This window comes from Halichoerus grypus, chromosome 7, assembly GCF_964656455.1.
Source record: "Halichoerus grypus chromosome 7, mHalGry1.hap1.1, whole genome shotgun sequence".
Lineage (NCBI taxonomy): Eukaryota > Metazoa > Chordata > Mammalia > Carnivora > Phocidae > Halichoerus > Halichoerus grypus.
Window position 1 is genome coordinate 17,640,636 of NC_135718.1, and position 17,591 is coordinate 17,658,226.

Genomic DNA, 17,591 nt, shown 5'->3' on the forward strand with positions numbered 1-17,591 from the left:
TTTCTATCTTGGGCCCATCTCTTTACCTTGGACCATACTTACGTGTATTCCTACCAGATCGGCTTTCTAGATGGTCCACTCCATGGTGGCAGGTGCCCATCCCGAGCACCAAGAACAGCATGCACATGCGGGGTGGGTTTGGTAAAGCAGTCTGTCTTCCCTGTCCCAGTGTACTTTTACAGAGTTGTGACTGCCTCTGACACCTCTTCCCTGGGGTTAGCGACTCTGCCTCCAAGGAGTCTGGAAATGTACTAGTCTTAGATATGTTCAACAGGTGATATCAAGATGTGCTCAAATGATTTAAGGACAACCTGCCAAAGTCCTCAGAAGCTTACTGCACCCTTGAAGTAGGTCATCCTCGGGAGCAGTTGCTTTTCATCTACCCAGCAGGTGTGTGTCATCAAATAAATATCTCAAAATGTCTTCCAGCCAGGAACAAATATCTGGCAGGGAAAAGGAAGTACACAGGCTCACTGACTGGAGGTCTACATGGAGAGCACAAGATGCCTTTTTTCAAGCATATAAAAAATGATATTTCTATTAACTATATAATTCTACCCCTATTTATTGTTCCTTTGCCCCCCCCAACTAAGAAGCTTCCAAAAGAAACTAGTCTCAATTTTTAAACTTCATTTATGAAGGTTTTAACAAAGAGGATCCCTCAAACCTGGCACCACAAAGCATGTCCCCCCACCCCATAAAACTGTGATTTTAATAAAAATCAATAATAGGTAGGCAAGCTTGGCTCACTTGGGATTATCTCTCCTACCTCCTGCCTTTTACTTTTTTAGTGTTTAAATTAGTCAGTAGTGTTATCTTCCTTCTTTTTTTGCTTGGAGATTCAGGACATATTAAAATTCAGTAATTTGTGGTATTTCATTTTTGTAAGATTAGGGAGAACTTAAATAATATGGCACAATTTGTTCTTGAATATTCTTGAGCCTACCCCATCACTACAAGCCAAATTAGCAGGTATCATTGGACTCAAATATTAAAAAAATTATTATAAGAAAACATAAGCCTGTGGTTTACCCCTGACTTCAAAGTTACGGGAACAGCTTAAAAGGGGAAATATTTGGCCTAAATGTGGATAAGTTTTGGTTTTAATTTTATGCACATTACTTATAACTCCCAAAGCCAAAAATAATTCTAAGAACCATGAACACAATGTGCATCATGTGAGATTGAAAAGGTTGGCTCATAATTATTTCAAGATGAATTATGTAGACCACTATAATTTTTTACTCACATGAAGGATATCCACTAATATAATGGTGGATTTTGTTAGGTCAGTGTTTTCTGAATCACTGTTTTCTAGACACTCAGATACCATTTTCTTGACTCTACCACACCTGAGCACCACCTGAACTAGTATTTATTTAACTGTTTTCTTTATATCAACTTTAAGTTGGCTTTTTAAAGAAAAAAATATCACCTCATCTCAAGTAATAATAGCAGTAAAACCATGGGTCTGAGGGCTTCTTAAATTTGTTCTTTTCAGAAAAACTGGGTTCAAGTAAAAGCTGCCTCTCTCAGAAGAGGCATAAGTGGTCGATCTTTTCATTTGATAAATATTTATTAAGCACCTACTATGTGCCGAGCCTTCTTGCAGATGCTGGGTTTATGGCAGCAAGCAGAACTAGGCTCCTGCTCTCAAGGAGTTTATACGCCACAGGGGGAGACAACAATAAACCACCAAGTATGTGATAGGATTCCAGGTCTATGAAGAAAGATGATGTGGGGGAAAGGCACAGAGTGGTGAGGGGGCTATTTGAACAGAAATCCAATACAGCCTGGAAAACAGTGGTCTGGTCTAAGCAGAGGTAAAGGTCTAGAGAGTTCATGATATTACCCGTCTCCATTTCTACTCTTCTTATAAAACTCAGCTATGCCTCAAGACTAAATCTTCATGTTATTTACCTTCCTTACGCTGCTTTTTCCAGTAGCAGAGATTACTGTCTCATAGGCTGAGAGTTTTCACTGGGGAATGCCTTTCTGGGACAGGCTGTCCTGGCGGGGGTTACAGGGGAAGATTTGGAACACGAGAGGGGCCCAGGGGGCTGGGGAGGGAAGAATGGAAGGAAAGGGCTGGGCACAAAGACCTGGAGAGCACCAAAGACCTCTTTGGCCCTTTTGCTATTTTGCCTGTGGTCTTCGGGTAGCAATCTCCATGTGCCTTAAGGAAATTACTTCATACAACAGCCTCGGTGCACGTATGGGGGTAGTTGAGGCCCACTGTGGCACTTTCCCCCCATCTGAGGAGAGAGGAGCTGGTAAACATGAGCCTTCCACATGTTCTTAAAACTCTGATTCTCAAGTTATTGACTGAGAACATCAGTGGTAATCTACATGGAACATATGAATAGAAGCACAGTCTGACTTTTAAACAGACATTTTAGTTTGACCACATACATTACTTATGTTCCTTGGAGGCTGACTGCATGATGAGAACCCAGCTGGTATCAGGTTTCGGGCAAGGAGAGCTGAGCTCTTAAGGCTGAAGGACAGGAGTAGCTGCAGTCTAGCTGAGACTTGATAGATGTGTGACTTTGAGCAAGTTCCTGAACTGTTCTAAGCCTCAGTTTTCTCATCTGTAAAAGAAAATAATAATGCCTCCCTTATAGGTTTGCTCTGAGGGTTAAACGAAATGAAATTACGTAATGATTATGTAGCACTTAGCATACAAGTGCTCTTAAAATACATGGCAGTTAAGATGACAACAGCAATCAGGACGATAATGATGATTAAGAAATCATATGCAAGGTGCTTTGGTTTGGAAACTGAGGGAAAAGGCCCTGGCTTCTAGATTCCTAAGAGGCTTCAGTAATAACTGATGGTTTTGTAGGTGAGGACTAGTACTCGGCTGGGCCGGTGAGCGCAGCACAGTGGTCAGGCAGAGACAGGCACGAGGGAGGGAGGAGTCATCCATGTGGACCATGGCCCAGCCTCCAATCTAAGGGGTTCAGAATGGGATGGGCAGTGGGGACCACTCCAGGCAGTCTCAGGTAGACACGGAAACAGAAGAAGACGCTCCCTAGAGCTAGGACGGGGGTCCTGGATCAGGAACAGGAGACGGAGGGTCAGTGGGATGTGTCCCTTGCATCTGGGGCTGGTTTTAGAGGCCCCCTCCTGGTAGCTGCAGCACTTGCTCCATTGAATTTTAAAGGTGCTCAACAGGTCCCCTGAATTTATAAACAGGAGAGCACATCCTGATGCTCTGAATCCATTAAGTCATCACACAGTGCAACGGGATATTATGTCATCAAAATCCCTTGCACCTGCCCCAGCCTCCATCTGCAACAGAAAGCAAAGCAGTTCCTGTCTGGGGGAGGGTGCAGTGGAAGTGAAACACAAGTGGAAATTCAAGGCAGGCAAGGCTGTCCTGGGTGAGGTTTTCCCTAACAGGTTCCATGTTGTGCCCAGCACAGCTTCTTCGGGAAAGGAAAGGCCTTTCTACTCAGTTTCACACCGCCCCTTCCCTCAACATTTATTCTTTTTCCTTTCTTCCCCTCTGGGTTATATATTCAATTGGATTTATGTCATTGATCTATGTCTTTGTGTTTGTGATATATATATGTGTTATATAATATAGCTGGATCATATCACTTAGTCTACGGGTAGTAATTGAGTCCCACTGTGCGTCTAGCAGAGAAATCATTAAGAAGATGAGCAATCCCGGGAAGACTTTAATTTTTGTACTCCACAGTCATGAGCTTTGGCCAAGAATACATGTGAGGCCTCCGATTTGCTTCTATACTGGTCCAGTGAGAGGAGAAATGTGAGAATAAATTTCCAGTTACTGACTGGCCAGCCCAATATCATGTGACACCTACAACTTTCTGGCTGGTGGTAAGAGAGGACCATGCTCAGGCGCAATGCACTTGAAGGAGGAAGAGCAGCATAGGGGGCATGAACAGAAAAGCAGAACCAGGAGATCCAGGTTCGAGGACTAATTTGGTCCCTTGTCCAAATACTGAAGGAGTAGCGAGGGGCTTCAGATTTCTACTTGGCACGGCCGTGAGGATCGAGCGAGCAATGCTTGTAAGGGATTTCTACTTCCCTGACTATGTGGCAGCTGAAGACTGGATAGAGAATGGATTAGGATAAAGAGGGACAAGGATGAAAACAGAGAACCACACAGAGGCAACTGGATTATAGGGCGCGCTGAGATGATGCCTGCTCTGTGGGTTTCTCTCAAGCTACAGCTCTCAAACACATAGCTACAATGCGTTTGGAGAACTCATCTGCTGTTGTTGTCCCAGAGGACAGTCTAGGAGCTGCAGACGACTCAACAGTCATCGCTTCATTGGCTTATCTTCCATCTTGTCCCCCTCTCCCCCCCAGGATTCAAAGGGTTTACATGAACACACATCAATGGTCTGTGGAAGGTCACTGGGCGTGGGCTTGACCAGCTCTGGTTCCACTCACCGTATGACCCGAGAGCGACTGTGAGGCTCCCCAAGTCTGAGGACAGTGCACATGGGAGTGATTAACCAATGAGAATTTGTATGCAAATGTCAGGGGTGATTTTATTAGTAGTAGCAATGCTTTTCATTTAACAGGCTAAATAAAACATGGTGAACAAACACAACTATGAAAAAAATGCACGAAGTTGACCTACACTGACATGAATCCCAAACCTTAACAGTAGAAAGTTTTTCTCATAGTAAGCAAAGCCATGGTCTGGCCCTAAAAAACAGTACATTTGTTAACCTGAAAATGCTCTAAATGACTCCTTAGTAAGGGCTATTCTGCACAATCTGATGATTTGGGATTTCATCAAATTAATGTCACTAGATATGCCTTATAATTAGGGTAAAATATTTGAAAAGTTTTAAAAATGAGGTTATTCATTAACTCACTGATTTTCCTACAGATTGGGAGCCTGAATTTAAATGATACCCAAAAATATAACTAGGTGTGCTCAAAGAGAGAACTGATTGTGAGTCCTTAAACGGAGTGCAGGCGTTTAAAATGCTATTACTATTCAGATTCTCTGAGAACATTAAAACTGCCCATTAAATGAAAACCTAATAATTGGCCCTACTAAATTGTGACATTTTGTAACCTGTTCAAGAAATGCAGAAAATTGTGGAGGAAAAATTCTTTTGAGGCAGAATTTGATTTGCAGTGTAATACTATTCCAAAAGCCAAGGTCCCCAGGCTCATACACACAAAAGAACAACAATGCAGACTGACTAACAAAGCTGAGGAAGACTCTGGAAATCAGAGTGAAGGCCTATGGCTCAGGACTCTTCTAAGGCAAGTTATGTTACTAGTCTGGGAAAAAATCAACAAGCAACAGCATGAGCTCAGCATAAATCTCAACATGGAACCAACTTCTCTTTGGGCATTGCTTAAAGACATAACCAAGATAAGTCAGTTTTGTCCTTTTATATAAGCCATCACAATTTTTAAACTTACTCTGCAGGATCACTAAATAAGTAAAATGTAAAGACATTAACTGGGGGAGAATCAATGGTTTCAAATCAGAAGTTTAAAAATTCTCATGGGCCAATGATTAACAAGCACCTTCGAGGTGCAGGGAACTGTGTCCGGTGCTTTCCAGAGTCAAACACGAGAGACATACTCCTTGCTCTCCAGGAGCTTGCCACGTAGTAGGGGGGATGGGGCAGATACTGACATCAATAAAATACAGGCATGCTGGAGACACCAACAGGAGAAGGATGATCAAGGCAATGTGGAGCCCCTCTTGGTGGAGGGATCCAGAGAACGTGATCTCCCTTCTTGGAGGATAGAGCATGGAGACGTGACTCTGAAAGGTGGGTAGGGTTTTGATGGGGGAGATGGAAGGTAAATATCCAGACAGGAGGAACGGTACGAGCAAGGTAACGGCTTGAAACATGTCTGGGAAGTAGGGGGGAGTTCAGTTTGGCTGGAAAGCAGGTGAGGAGAGGGCTGGGTGGCTGCGAAGAACACAGATTTTGGAAAACAGAGGTCTCCCCAAGGCACCAAGGGGACACTTCTGTCTGAAGACAGACACTGTTAAGGGCACTGGAAACTAGGGCAGAAACCTTCATCCATAAACTCTTCGTCTATGAAAGTATCAGGCTCCCACTTTTTGGCCCTTTATGGAGGTATCTGTCAGCAAAGCAAGCAGATGCTGACAGAAGAGGAGGCCCTCCAAAAGGAACCAATTACTGGGAAGAACTGCTGATTAAAGGGAATGAAGACAGAATATTCAGGAATTTAAAAGGAGGAAGGTGAGTGAGGTAAAGGAGATAATGTGCTGGAGAGAAGGTGCTCCAGTCAGGAACACGATGGAGGCAAGGAAGGGGACGAACAGAGGTCCCTCGCATCACCTCCCCGCCCCAGGCTAATCCCTAAGAAAACTTACTACAGATCTGAGGGCCAGCAAGCCGGTGGTTTAGAAAGCCCCTGGCAACCACGGGAACAGCACAAACTCACTAGCGGTGGGTTTCCACCCATACACGAAGAATTGCTCTCTTCGTTCCTATGAAAGGAACAGTAAGAAACATCCTTTTAGGAAAATAATTAATGTCAAGGGGAAATGGTCACAGCAAATGACTAAGTGGAAAAGCCTACAAAATACATACGTGTCCAGCATGATTTTTGGTATAGGTACGACAAGTAACATTTATTGGTGTATTTGGCCATCAGAAACTAGATCACTGAATGGTGGAAATATTTGAAAAATGCCATGTCATCAGAAATTTTTATTCTTACTTGGAATAGTCAGTGACTCTTTCTGTTGAAAGTACTATGTAATGCTTCTATTAGTATGCAGAACTCCTCCCTTTAGAAATATCTCTAATAAAAAGAACAACTAAAACAAAGGATCTTGGGGATGATGTAACTGGCAAGGCATGAAACATTACAGATGAGGGTTTCCACTTTTACCACTTCTAGGAAGGCAGTCCCCTACGTGAGGAACACACAGGGCCATACTTGAGGAACACAAATATCCCCAAGCTCACATTTGCTCTCATAATCAATGTAGCTTGTTTACACAGACTTGTGACTCCACTTATCTAAATATGCCCACGTATAAACTACAAGTACTCCACAACAGTGCACGGTGGAAGCCCAGTGTTTTTTCAAAACACAAATGTTTCTGGGTTATCGTGCATTTCAACAAACCCATACTAATCCACATACCCGACATACACTACAGACTTACTCTGTTTTGCATATGAGACTATATATTTCGTAAATCTGGCTAACACAGTGGAGGGATGGGTCCATTGACAGGAGAGAGAAGCCATGACTCTCTGTGTTTAACTTCTTGAATGTTATTGGGATAGAAGTGTCTAACAGAAAAGAAAGAAACAAATTCTTTCTTTGGGGTGAAAAAGTTGACTATAGACTTAATAAAATGCTATGATGACTGCAGCCGCTAATTTTGGTCTGATGTGTTATAGCTGGAGGTAGGAAAAAGCCCTACAAGGCAATTTCGTGAACCAAAGAGACTTTTACAGCTTACAGGTGAAACTCGAATAATAATTCTGGCAGATTCTATATTCTTTATGTTAAAATATATCATCTGCCAAATTAGGGCAGTGACTTTAAAATTTTTATTCACAGTAACAGTAAATCACAGGCAAGTTTCTAAAACTTAAAATGCCAATGAAATATTTAATTGTTTCTATGTAAAATACGCATAGAAAAAAGGCGGGAAGAATATGTATGAAAGTGTTAACAACGGTTCAAACGATGATGAGGTTACAGGGAATTTTCTTTTTTTCTCTATACCTTTCTGAAGTTTCAAGATAGTCAACAATAAATATGCAATTCATTTTTTTTAAAGAATTTAAACATTATGAATAGTTCAACAGACTCACCTTTTTTAAGGTATAAGAAAACTATGCAAAATATGACAAAAATGAAATAGCCTGAAGCCCATTTTAAGCAAGTGGGAACAACCTGACAAATGGCCTTGGGGACATGAAGAAAGCTTCTAGTACTTTCAAGCCACGTTGGGCTGCCGGTCTGTTTCTGGGGTGGAGGTACACAAGGCACATGGAAGATGGGGCAGCGGTGGGTTGGCGGCAGGAGCCCAGGTTCCCTGAGCGCGAGGATGTGCTGTGGTCCCTACGTGGCCATACACAGCGGGCTGGCAGGTGTTCGAGAGGAGCTGCAGGGGAAAAGCTTCCAACCAAGATCTTTTCCTGGCGACCCATATAGGTGGAGGTAACAGCTTTGTCTCTCTCCTACTTCGTGTAGAGATTGCTTCCTTTCAGTTTAGTCTGCGTGGCGAAACACCGAAAGTACGGAGACCGAAGTAGGGGAGACTTACCACGAGCTCTCCACCATCTGAAACAGGCACCGATGGTGTAGGCACACCATTATTCAATTAGCACACATTGATTAATTTAACCTTATGTAACCACTGTCTTCTGCTACTGCTGGTTTTGTTTTTGAAGTTAAATGAAATAAAGTAGTCGAAGAGTAATTAAATGTGTCCAGTCCCTTCATCCCTATGGCTATGATGACTGGGTAGCCCTCCACTGTGGAGGTTTTCTGAGAAGATGCTGGAAAAGCTTTGAAACAACTCAAAGGCATATTCTCAGGGGGTGATATCTTCACATTAAAAAACTCTCATACGAATGGGCCTGTTAGCAGCACTTTCCCTAACTAACTAATTTGCTCTGGAAAGAAATGCTGGGCTCTATTTGTTATAACCTGTCTAACATGAAAGGTAGTAGGGAGAGGACTGAGGCAGAGATGCAGGTTAGCAGTGGTTTGAAACTTAAAAGAAACAAAGACCCAAAAAATGAGAGAACTTTCTTTAGACAAACTGCAGATGGACTCAACAGGTGACCAGATTAACGTGGGGCTGCTCCGGAGGAAGCCCTGCTCGCTTGGTCTCTTCCTCCTCCTTGGCAACCTTTAGGTGGGTGGGCCAAATTTTAGGGTTCCTTGAAACACAATTTGGGGATCACTAATTCACAGCATCCCTGGGGGGGGTGGGGTCTGTGGTAACTGCACAAATGGCTCATTCCATACAGACGTGGATCCCTTTTAGCAGCTCTCTTTGACCTCAAAGGCTAGAAAGGTAAGAACTGTATTTTCGAGATTCTCTTGCAGCCGGTGCCAGATGTGGGTCAGGTTTCGTGAGGCAGATGTTGGTGCAAAATTTGGAAAGTGGATGTGAGCCATATGAGGCAGTTGCATGGGCGGAGACGGGCACCTCTGGTGAGTGAGAGTGTGCGTGTGTGTACCACGGGCACGCACACAGGGGAGGGGATTTCTCGGGGACAGCTCTGGCAGAGACTGCGGAGTCTAGCTCCTGCATCGTGGATACCGTGTGGTGGAGGACCGCGGCACTGCGCTGGCCTCGCGGCTGGGCTGATGCTCCAGCTGCTGGTGTGTAGCATCCAAAAAAGCTTCACTGGTTTCCCCAAAGAGTCCATAAGCTACTCTCGTAAATCTCTTTCTGCTTAAATGAGCTGGATGATCCTAGCCTCCTGAATCTAAGAATCTTAACCAATACAGCATCTAAAAATAGGCCCCAATTATCTCACCATCTCACATGGGGCGTCTTCAGCATCACCCCTTGTTTGTATCCCTACTGAACCTAACATTATTTTTATTTTCTAAAAAGATTTATTTATTTGAGAGAGAGAGATGAAGAGAGAGAGAGAGACCGCGGGCAGGAAGGGCAGAGGGAGAGAGAGAATCTCAAGCAGACTCCCTGCTGAGTGCAGAACCCGACGCAGGGCTCGAGCCCACGACCCTGAGATCATGACCTGAGCTGAAATCAAGAGTCAGATGCTTAACTGACTGAGCCACCCAGGTGTCCCCTAACCTACTTTTATCATGCAGACGCTGAATAAACATTGGTTAAATCACATCTCTATAGCCATAGCATTATGCTGGACTAACTGTAACATCCTTTAGCTCCTTATTAGACAGTAAGGTGAAGTTGAAATAATACATGTAAGAGACACCTCAGTGATCAAGGAGTTGAACCACTGTAATTGTTAACTATGTTCACGTCTCTGGGCAAAGAAAGCAAGGCATTAGAAACAAAGGTCTTGATTTCCTGTCATTTGGATGGGAAGACAGAAACAAGCCAAAAGCTATCTTTTAAGATATAATAGAAAAAACAGGAATATATTATTATGACAATTAACAACGAATCTGAATTTGATCACTAAAGAATGGCATGCTTAAATTTCTATGTCTTATTGAAAAATAAGAAAAAAGGAAAAGAAAAACTGGGCCCTTTATCTTTAAAAAATATGCTGTCAGCATGGTGTATATATATACGTATATATATATATAATCTAAGTATTTGATTACTGACAGCACAACTAGTTTCTTCATTGAGAAAAGACCATTTGAAAGGACTTTTCTTTCCCTCGGTTCATACACAACCTTTATTTCATTTTCTGTAAGTGGTTATGCAAAGGTCAAATGATAACTTTAAATATTTAAACTGGTCAATGACAGTCAAGCAGTTGGATATTTCTCTAGTTTATTGTTAAATATGGATTGCCTTAGAGGTAACCTCAGGTACATTGCAAGGCTTCCTAATGAGTTATTAGTTATGAAACAATGAAGTAATTCTGAAATTTAAATAAGACCGAAGAATAGACTGGGGTACAACAAATTAAAGACACCATAATTATGCAAAGCATGAGATATATTAGATAGTCACACTATGCATACATCAAAAAATACATTAATAAACTGAACATATTAATAAAAAGCTAAATCTGGCCCTTCAAGACCTCAACACTAATTGGAAAGGATTTTGACAGAACATCTTGAATAACTTTCATTATCAATTTTGGCAAGCTATTTTTCAGCTACCTAAATGATGATTATTTCTATACTCCACAGTGCATCTATTAAAATCTAAGATCTGAAAAATATCATTAGTGAGGATGAGTGAAGTAGCAAATGTTCAAATGCCACAACCTGAATTTGAATTTATTAGTGTGATGTAAATGATACGTTTCATTTCATTTTCCTATATTTTACTTTTATAGTGTCCACTTCAAGTCTATCATACATTTGCAATTATATATTGTACATTAATTACATATTATACACTAGATTGCAAATTTTGGCAACCTTTTTAAGATTATGCATTCTGATCACTTTAAAAACCCTTCCAAAGTGTGATGATTTAATTCTTTTTTTTAAAAAGATTTTATTGTTCTATTTATCAGAGAGAGAGAGAGAGAAAAAGAGAGAGCGCATAAGCAGGGAGAGCGGCAGGCAGAGGGAGAAGCAGACTCCCCACTGAGCAAGAAGCCCAATGCCGGACTTGATCCCTGAACCCCTGGGATCATGACCTGAGCTGAAGGCAGACCCTTAACTGACTGAGCTACCCAGGCGTCCCTAATGAATTTAATTCTTAAAGAAAACATTTCATAGCAAGGACAGATTAACCTCACAATGAAAACAAGCACATCAGTGCCAGATATTGGTGAAAAAGTTACAAAAGGTAAATTTTACCTACAATAGCTTACTCCTGCAACCAAGACAGATTTATCCCTTTTCTCTTTGTTGTTGGAAACAAAGTTATTGTCCAAAAAAAAAAAAAAAAAAAAAAAAAAAAAAATCAGATCATTATTTAGTTTAAAATGGAAAAGTTCTAGGGGTGCCTGGCTGGCTCAGTCAGTAGAGCATGTGATTCATGATCTTGGGGGTCGTGAGTTCAAGCCCTACGTTGGGCGTAGAGCTTACTTAAAAAAATTATAAAAATTAAAAAGGGTCTAGCCAAAAAGGAAGTCCAATTAGTTATATCAGAGTAGAAAGTACCTGTTATAGGAATATGGTTTATTAAGGTTAAAAAAAAGGCAGCCGTGTGACACATTAATGCCTCTAACTATTCTTGATTTTAATATTAGATTTGGTTCCACTAAAGATCCCCCCTTGAGGTGAAATGTCTTCTATGTGTATCTTTTACACAGATGGCCATAGGTACCCTGTTTGTTGAAGGATATTATTTTGTGAATACCTAGGCTTTAACTTCCACTTTTAGTTAAATGGGAGCTTTCCTTGCTCAATAAATATGGGACTTGCCTCAGCTCATGATGTTAGACATTAGAAAAAGAAGGAAGAGATTGTAGCCTGAGCTGACTCCTGCACTCCACCCCCATCCGCACCCCAATTACCCTAGACAAGGAGGTCTTTACTTCCTAGTTCTTTTAGTTGGGGTCTTGACTCATGGACTTCTTATGCTCTCTTTTCCTTTTCTCACTGGAACGAAAACACTCACACAGCATATGCATGATCACAATGCAACAGTATAAATTAAGTTTATGAATGATGTCCTTCACTTATTGCCCCTTTCTCTCACACAGTGATATTTGTAACTCACTAGCTATAGGACTTCCAAAGCTGAGTGATTTGTAATGTAATACTTCTTGAACCTCCAGAGTAATTTCAGCGTTAGTTACAAATAAAAGTTGGCTCTCTGCATCTCTTAACCTTGGGAACATGAACCTTTAAGACTTGGAGATCAAATACCAACATTCCCCTAGGACTGCCGTGCACATCTGCATTTCTGGACATAGGACTTTTTTTGTTCCCAATCAAGTATAATCTCACTTCATAACTTCTAACTTTTGGCTCAGTGCTACCAGGATTTCCAGGCAAGCAAAGAAATGAAGCCTGAGTGCTTAGAGGTTTGGAAATCTGGCAAATGCTACATTAAAATGCAAGTATTTCAGCTTGAACCTCAACATAGTGAAATGCAGTTAAAATATAAAGAAACCAAAGTGAGGCTTTATATATTCCAAATCTGCACCTGTATTTTGATGTTGCCAGGTATTTGTACTAACAATTCTGTGTTCAGGGCAAAATGGAATGAAGAGTCCCCCAAATTTTCCTCTGGGATCTTCCAGCCATTTGAAGTAATCACTAATTCCTGCTTACATCTTCAAGTCAGGCATCCAAGGGTTTCTATTCCTGGCTGATTTTGTTCTGTGTTTAAATGGTATGATTGTTAGTCTCTGCATCTGGGTCCAAACCAATTTAACTTGGAAAGTTAGTTCAAGGATTCCAGTCACCTTTAAGTTATCTTAAAAGCCAGCCATGAAGATAACTTGAGTTATTAATGTACAATAATGAAAAACGCCTTTCCGACTCACCAAACTCAAGGGTTTATGTGGTTTCCTTAATACCGACCTTTAGGATCCAGTCAATGAAGTAGAATTTATTTTCAAATAATTTAATTTAGTATCCATTAGCACTCTTTGGGACCTGAAAGTCACAGAATTTAGTTGATTCTTACATTCAGATATTGTGAGCACAGGTTACATGTAGAAAAATTTCCATGAGAATTTAGCCAGGCAGCACATTTTATAGTCCTGAATGTCATTAAGGTGGTGCTTTAGACTAACTGCTCTCAAACAATAGCCATAGCTTTTGTTTCTTGCTATGTTTATCCACTTTATAATGTTAATAATAATAAAAAAAACAACAACAAACATCCAAATAATCAGACAGCAGCATAGTCAGGAATGATTAGGGGAGGAATTTACTTCATCCAAAACTGACTTCTACAATAGCTGTTGTTTGTCTATGGACTCATTTATTGTTGTTGGTTGAGAGCCAATATGAGTAATGGTTAAAAGTATGGGTTTTATTTGGAATCAGGCTTGTGTTCAAATTCTAGTTCTGCTACTTATTAGTTCTTTGACTCCAGGTGAGTTAATTATGCTTTTTTAGGCCTCAGTTTCCTCCCCTCTCAAATCAGTTGTAAAGATCAAGAGAGATGATTTATTATAAAGTACACTGTATATGGCTGGCTTACAGTTCTCTCTCAATAAATGGAAGCTATTTTTTATTTGTCAGTATATTTCCTCTTCTGTAAGCTCTTTGATGGGAAGGGCTATTTCTGGTAATTCTTTGTACATCATACAGAACTTAGCCTTGTAACATGGTAGGAAAAACACTGGCTTAGCTGTCAGGAGACCAGCATTCAACATCCAACCTTGCTACTTACTAGCTATGAGATTTCTGGCAGAGTTAGTATGATATATGGGTCTTAGTTTGCCTACCTGTGAAATGGGGAGAATGTTTCACCTCACAGTGTTCTGAGAGGGAGCTAAAAAATATGGCTAAAACATATTTTATAAACTGTGGTATGCTGTTTAAATTCAGGTTATTGTCACTGTTTTATTCTACTCGAAGTAAGAGCTACTATTCTTGAGCACTTACTATGTGCTAGACACTGTGTGAGTGATTTATAAGTGCTGTGTCACTTAATCTTTACAACAATTCAATAAGGTCTGTTCCACTATTATTCCCATTTTACAAATGAGGAAACCTAAGCTTGACTCCAACCTGAGTAGTCTGGCTCTGAAACCTTCACTCTAAACTGCTGTCACAGAGTGAATCCTAGAACTTTAGGAAAACGAGCTAGCCATTTCTGAATCCACTAATGGCAGGTTTAGGTGGTTGGAGTGCAGAGGACACAGTCACCTCATCTGAGGTGATAGCAGATACCATAAGGAAAAAGAAGAGAGAGGATCCAAACCATCAGACTCGTGGCCAGTGAGTTTTTCCAATTATGTTCAGATTTCTGCAACACAAATATCCCATTCTAGTATGTATATTTTCAACTGTACTGAAATTACCAAGTAAGGCTTAAGAGGGGAAAAAAAAATCACCTCAATTCTACATCTGGCCATGAGTACAACTTTGGGGCTTGGGAAAATGCAAGCGGACTGGCCAGGGTGGAAACTAATACTTTGTGACGTGATACACTCATTGCTGAAAAGCCACAGCTCAGGCGTACGGTAGACACAAACGGCCATGGAGGTGGCCATCTCCACGAGGACTCTCCTCTCCAGACAGACTGAAGAAACCCCAGAGTAGAGGTCATCTAGCAGCAAGAGCTGTGGCTTTACCAGGTACCAGTCTTTGGCTGGCTACCAACCAATGAACTGCTGGAGAATGAGGCCCAAGACAATACCCTGCCTGTGTTTGACAATGAGAGCACGAAGGGTGTCAAAGCATGTGTTTAAGCATATGAGAACAAAGAACATAAAGATGTGTGAGACGGGTGTTAAAACATCAGTTCAAACATGTGTTTAACCATGTGTGAGCAAAAGGGTGTTAAGCCATGTGGTAAAGCAAGTGTTAGAGCATATTCTATTACAAATGTTTCTCATTTGGAAGCTTAAATTATTTTCTGCCTAATCCAGTGTTGCTAAGCAATAGTTCTGTGTTGTCCTAACTTAACACAATAAGTTATTAAACTGAAAAAGAAATTGAAGTTAGAATTCTTTTTTCCTGTCTTGGTTCCATCATGAGGAATTTACATCTATAGTTTTCAATAAACATGGTGGTGGTGTTCTGTAGTGCAAGCAAAAACTGGGGTAATGCTCCATGTGCAGGAAGGCAACAGCCAGAGACTGGGGTAAACTATGGTCCATGTGGTGAAATAAATATACAGTGTTTGGAAGAGAGAATGGTGTAGCATTCTAATCTTCAAGTTTGATAAGCTGCATGGTTCACCGACTTCGGGTGACTGTCTCATCTAGGGAAACTTGCCACCGCTAGATTCTGCGTTTGGTTTTCATTTTTGAATACATAAAATGCTGCTCTAGAGGACAGGGATTCTGATGGTTCTTACAGGCAGTAAAACGTGATCGAGACTGACTTTAAGGTTCCTCTGACATTACTTGCTAAATATATTAGTTTATGAATCTACAATGCAACTGGGAGCTTCCATTCCAAAGCAAATGAATCCTCTTATTTTAAAGTATGAGTACAGAATCCTGGATATTACTCTGAAAAGAATGAAAGTAGACGAAAATCAGAATGTGCTATTGATGCCTTTCTATAGGGTAAAGAAAAAGAGCTTAAAACAAATGTACATACACTAACAGAGATAAAAAATTTCTGTTAGCTATCTTGCTTCTTATTATGAAACAAAACTATAAACAAAATAAGCCAGTAAACCTATTTAAGCCCACTCATTTCTCTGTTGGGAGTGGATATAATAATCAAATATTCTTTTTAAACATACCCCAAACAGAAGAAAAGCAAAAGATCTGCAAGTTTGTGCTTAAACCCCATTTCCTAGGCAGTAAATTAATATGGCTCTTTCTGCTTCACTAGAATGATTTGTGTAAAAATGCTATTTGATTATACCTAGGAAAATACTTTTGATCATTCTGAATAAAGAAAAATCGATATAACCATTAAAATCAAAATATTGCCTTCCCAATCACCTTTTGCCTTGAGATCGTGGAATGTTTCATTGCAACAGAAATTGGCAAGAGAGAAACAAACAATTAAAGCTAGTGTCTTCTGTCAGTCACCCTGGCAGCAAAGGTCAGAGGATTTTTGAATACTTCTCTCTGCCTGTTCACTTGTGTCACTTAATGATTTGTTCATGCAGTTCGGTCCATCCTTGAGAAAATACAATTCCTCAGCAGGAAAAAATATAGTCTCTGGGTGTTGTGACCTGACTCTTTGCTTCAACAAGTTCCGGAGTGTACACTGACAAAGCAGTGATTATTATTTTTTCTTCTTGGAGACACAGCCCAAATAAAGAAAACTAAGGAAGCAGGATCCCACCAAGGAAACACTAGAGGAAGGCTGTGCAGAGGCTTTCTTAATTTATGTTCAGTCATTTTATGGTTGACCAAAACAAATGCACTGATTGGCAAATTCATTTTAGCAATCCCACGTTTCTTCATTAGTAAGGCACTTCACTTTTAATAGTGCAAAACAAATACAGAATGCAGACCATGTATTTTCCATCAATACTAAACCCACCCTGAAAACAGAAGCTATTTCACTGAGGTTAGTTCCAAATGCACCTAAGTCAGGCTCACGGGTAATGTCTGTGTTGCAAACATGATAAAACACCTGTAAATTTCATGAGCTGAAGGGAAGAACTATAAATGGGTACACTTTGGGGTACTCAGAACCAGCTGGAATTGTGAGTCAGGTACAGTTAATCGAAGGCTCCCCGTGTGTAGTCAAACAAGCATGCGAACACACCCCACTTTGTAGAAAACAGAACAAGACGAACGGCCCGGATGGAGATAGAGCCTTGAGATACTACTTCTGAATTTCTCTCGAGGTGCCCATTTGAATAGATATAATCATTTTCCTTAATTACATTTTTCTCTAGATACGGGCTACTCCATAAACAAAACACATTGGGGGCAAGTAGGGGCAAGAGGCTCTTTCCGTAAAAACTCCTCCCCGGAGAACTCCGTTACAACGTTAGGTAGACAAATGTGGTACAGAAAGAGTCTTGCGTAACAATTTGTCCTTTTAATCAAACTTTTCAGGAGGCAGCAAAAATGATTAGAAAAGTAATTTTAGCCTCTTCTGCTTTCTATTTGAAGTGACCATCATTAACCTCAGTGGACGGGTCACGTGTGGAGGGAAAGGGCTCTTGAAGGAGTAAGTTTACAACCATGGTCGTTTTGCTCTCGGGCTGTTGGGTGAAGGAAAGTGCCAGCCCAAGGCATCCTCAGGGTCCTTTCCCCCTGCCTCAAGCTCTGTGCCTTTCCTGGAATAAGCCTGTCAGGGTTTCTAAACAGTGTAGGGTGGAACTCTCTATCGTAAACTGGAACCTTATTTGTAAGTGTGTGTTTAAAGTAAGCTAGAGAACTTTCAGA

General features: G+C 40.9%; 1 protein-coding gene across 7 annotated transcripts in view; it reads right to left on the bottom strand.

The window, feature by feature from the left end:
• VTI1A (vesicle transport through interaction with t-SNAREs 1A) overlaps nt 1-17,591 on the bottom strand; it is a 355,502-nt gene that overhangs the window by 103,824 nt on the left and 234,087 nt on the right. The window contains exon 9 of one of the 7 annotated variants that reach the window (XM_078077114.1): nt 2,412-2,591. The exons of the other annotated variants lie outside the window; for them this stretch is intronic. Within the exon in view, the coding sequence (XP_077933240.1) occupies nt 2,588-2,591 (4 nt within the window). The 3' untranslated portion in view covers nt 2,412-2,587. Of the gene's footprint in view, nt 1-2,411; nt 2,592-17,591 lie in introns of those variants that run through there. 7 annotated transcript variants of the gene reach the window in all.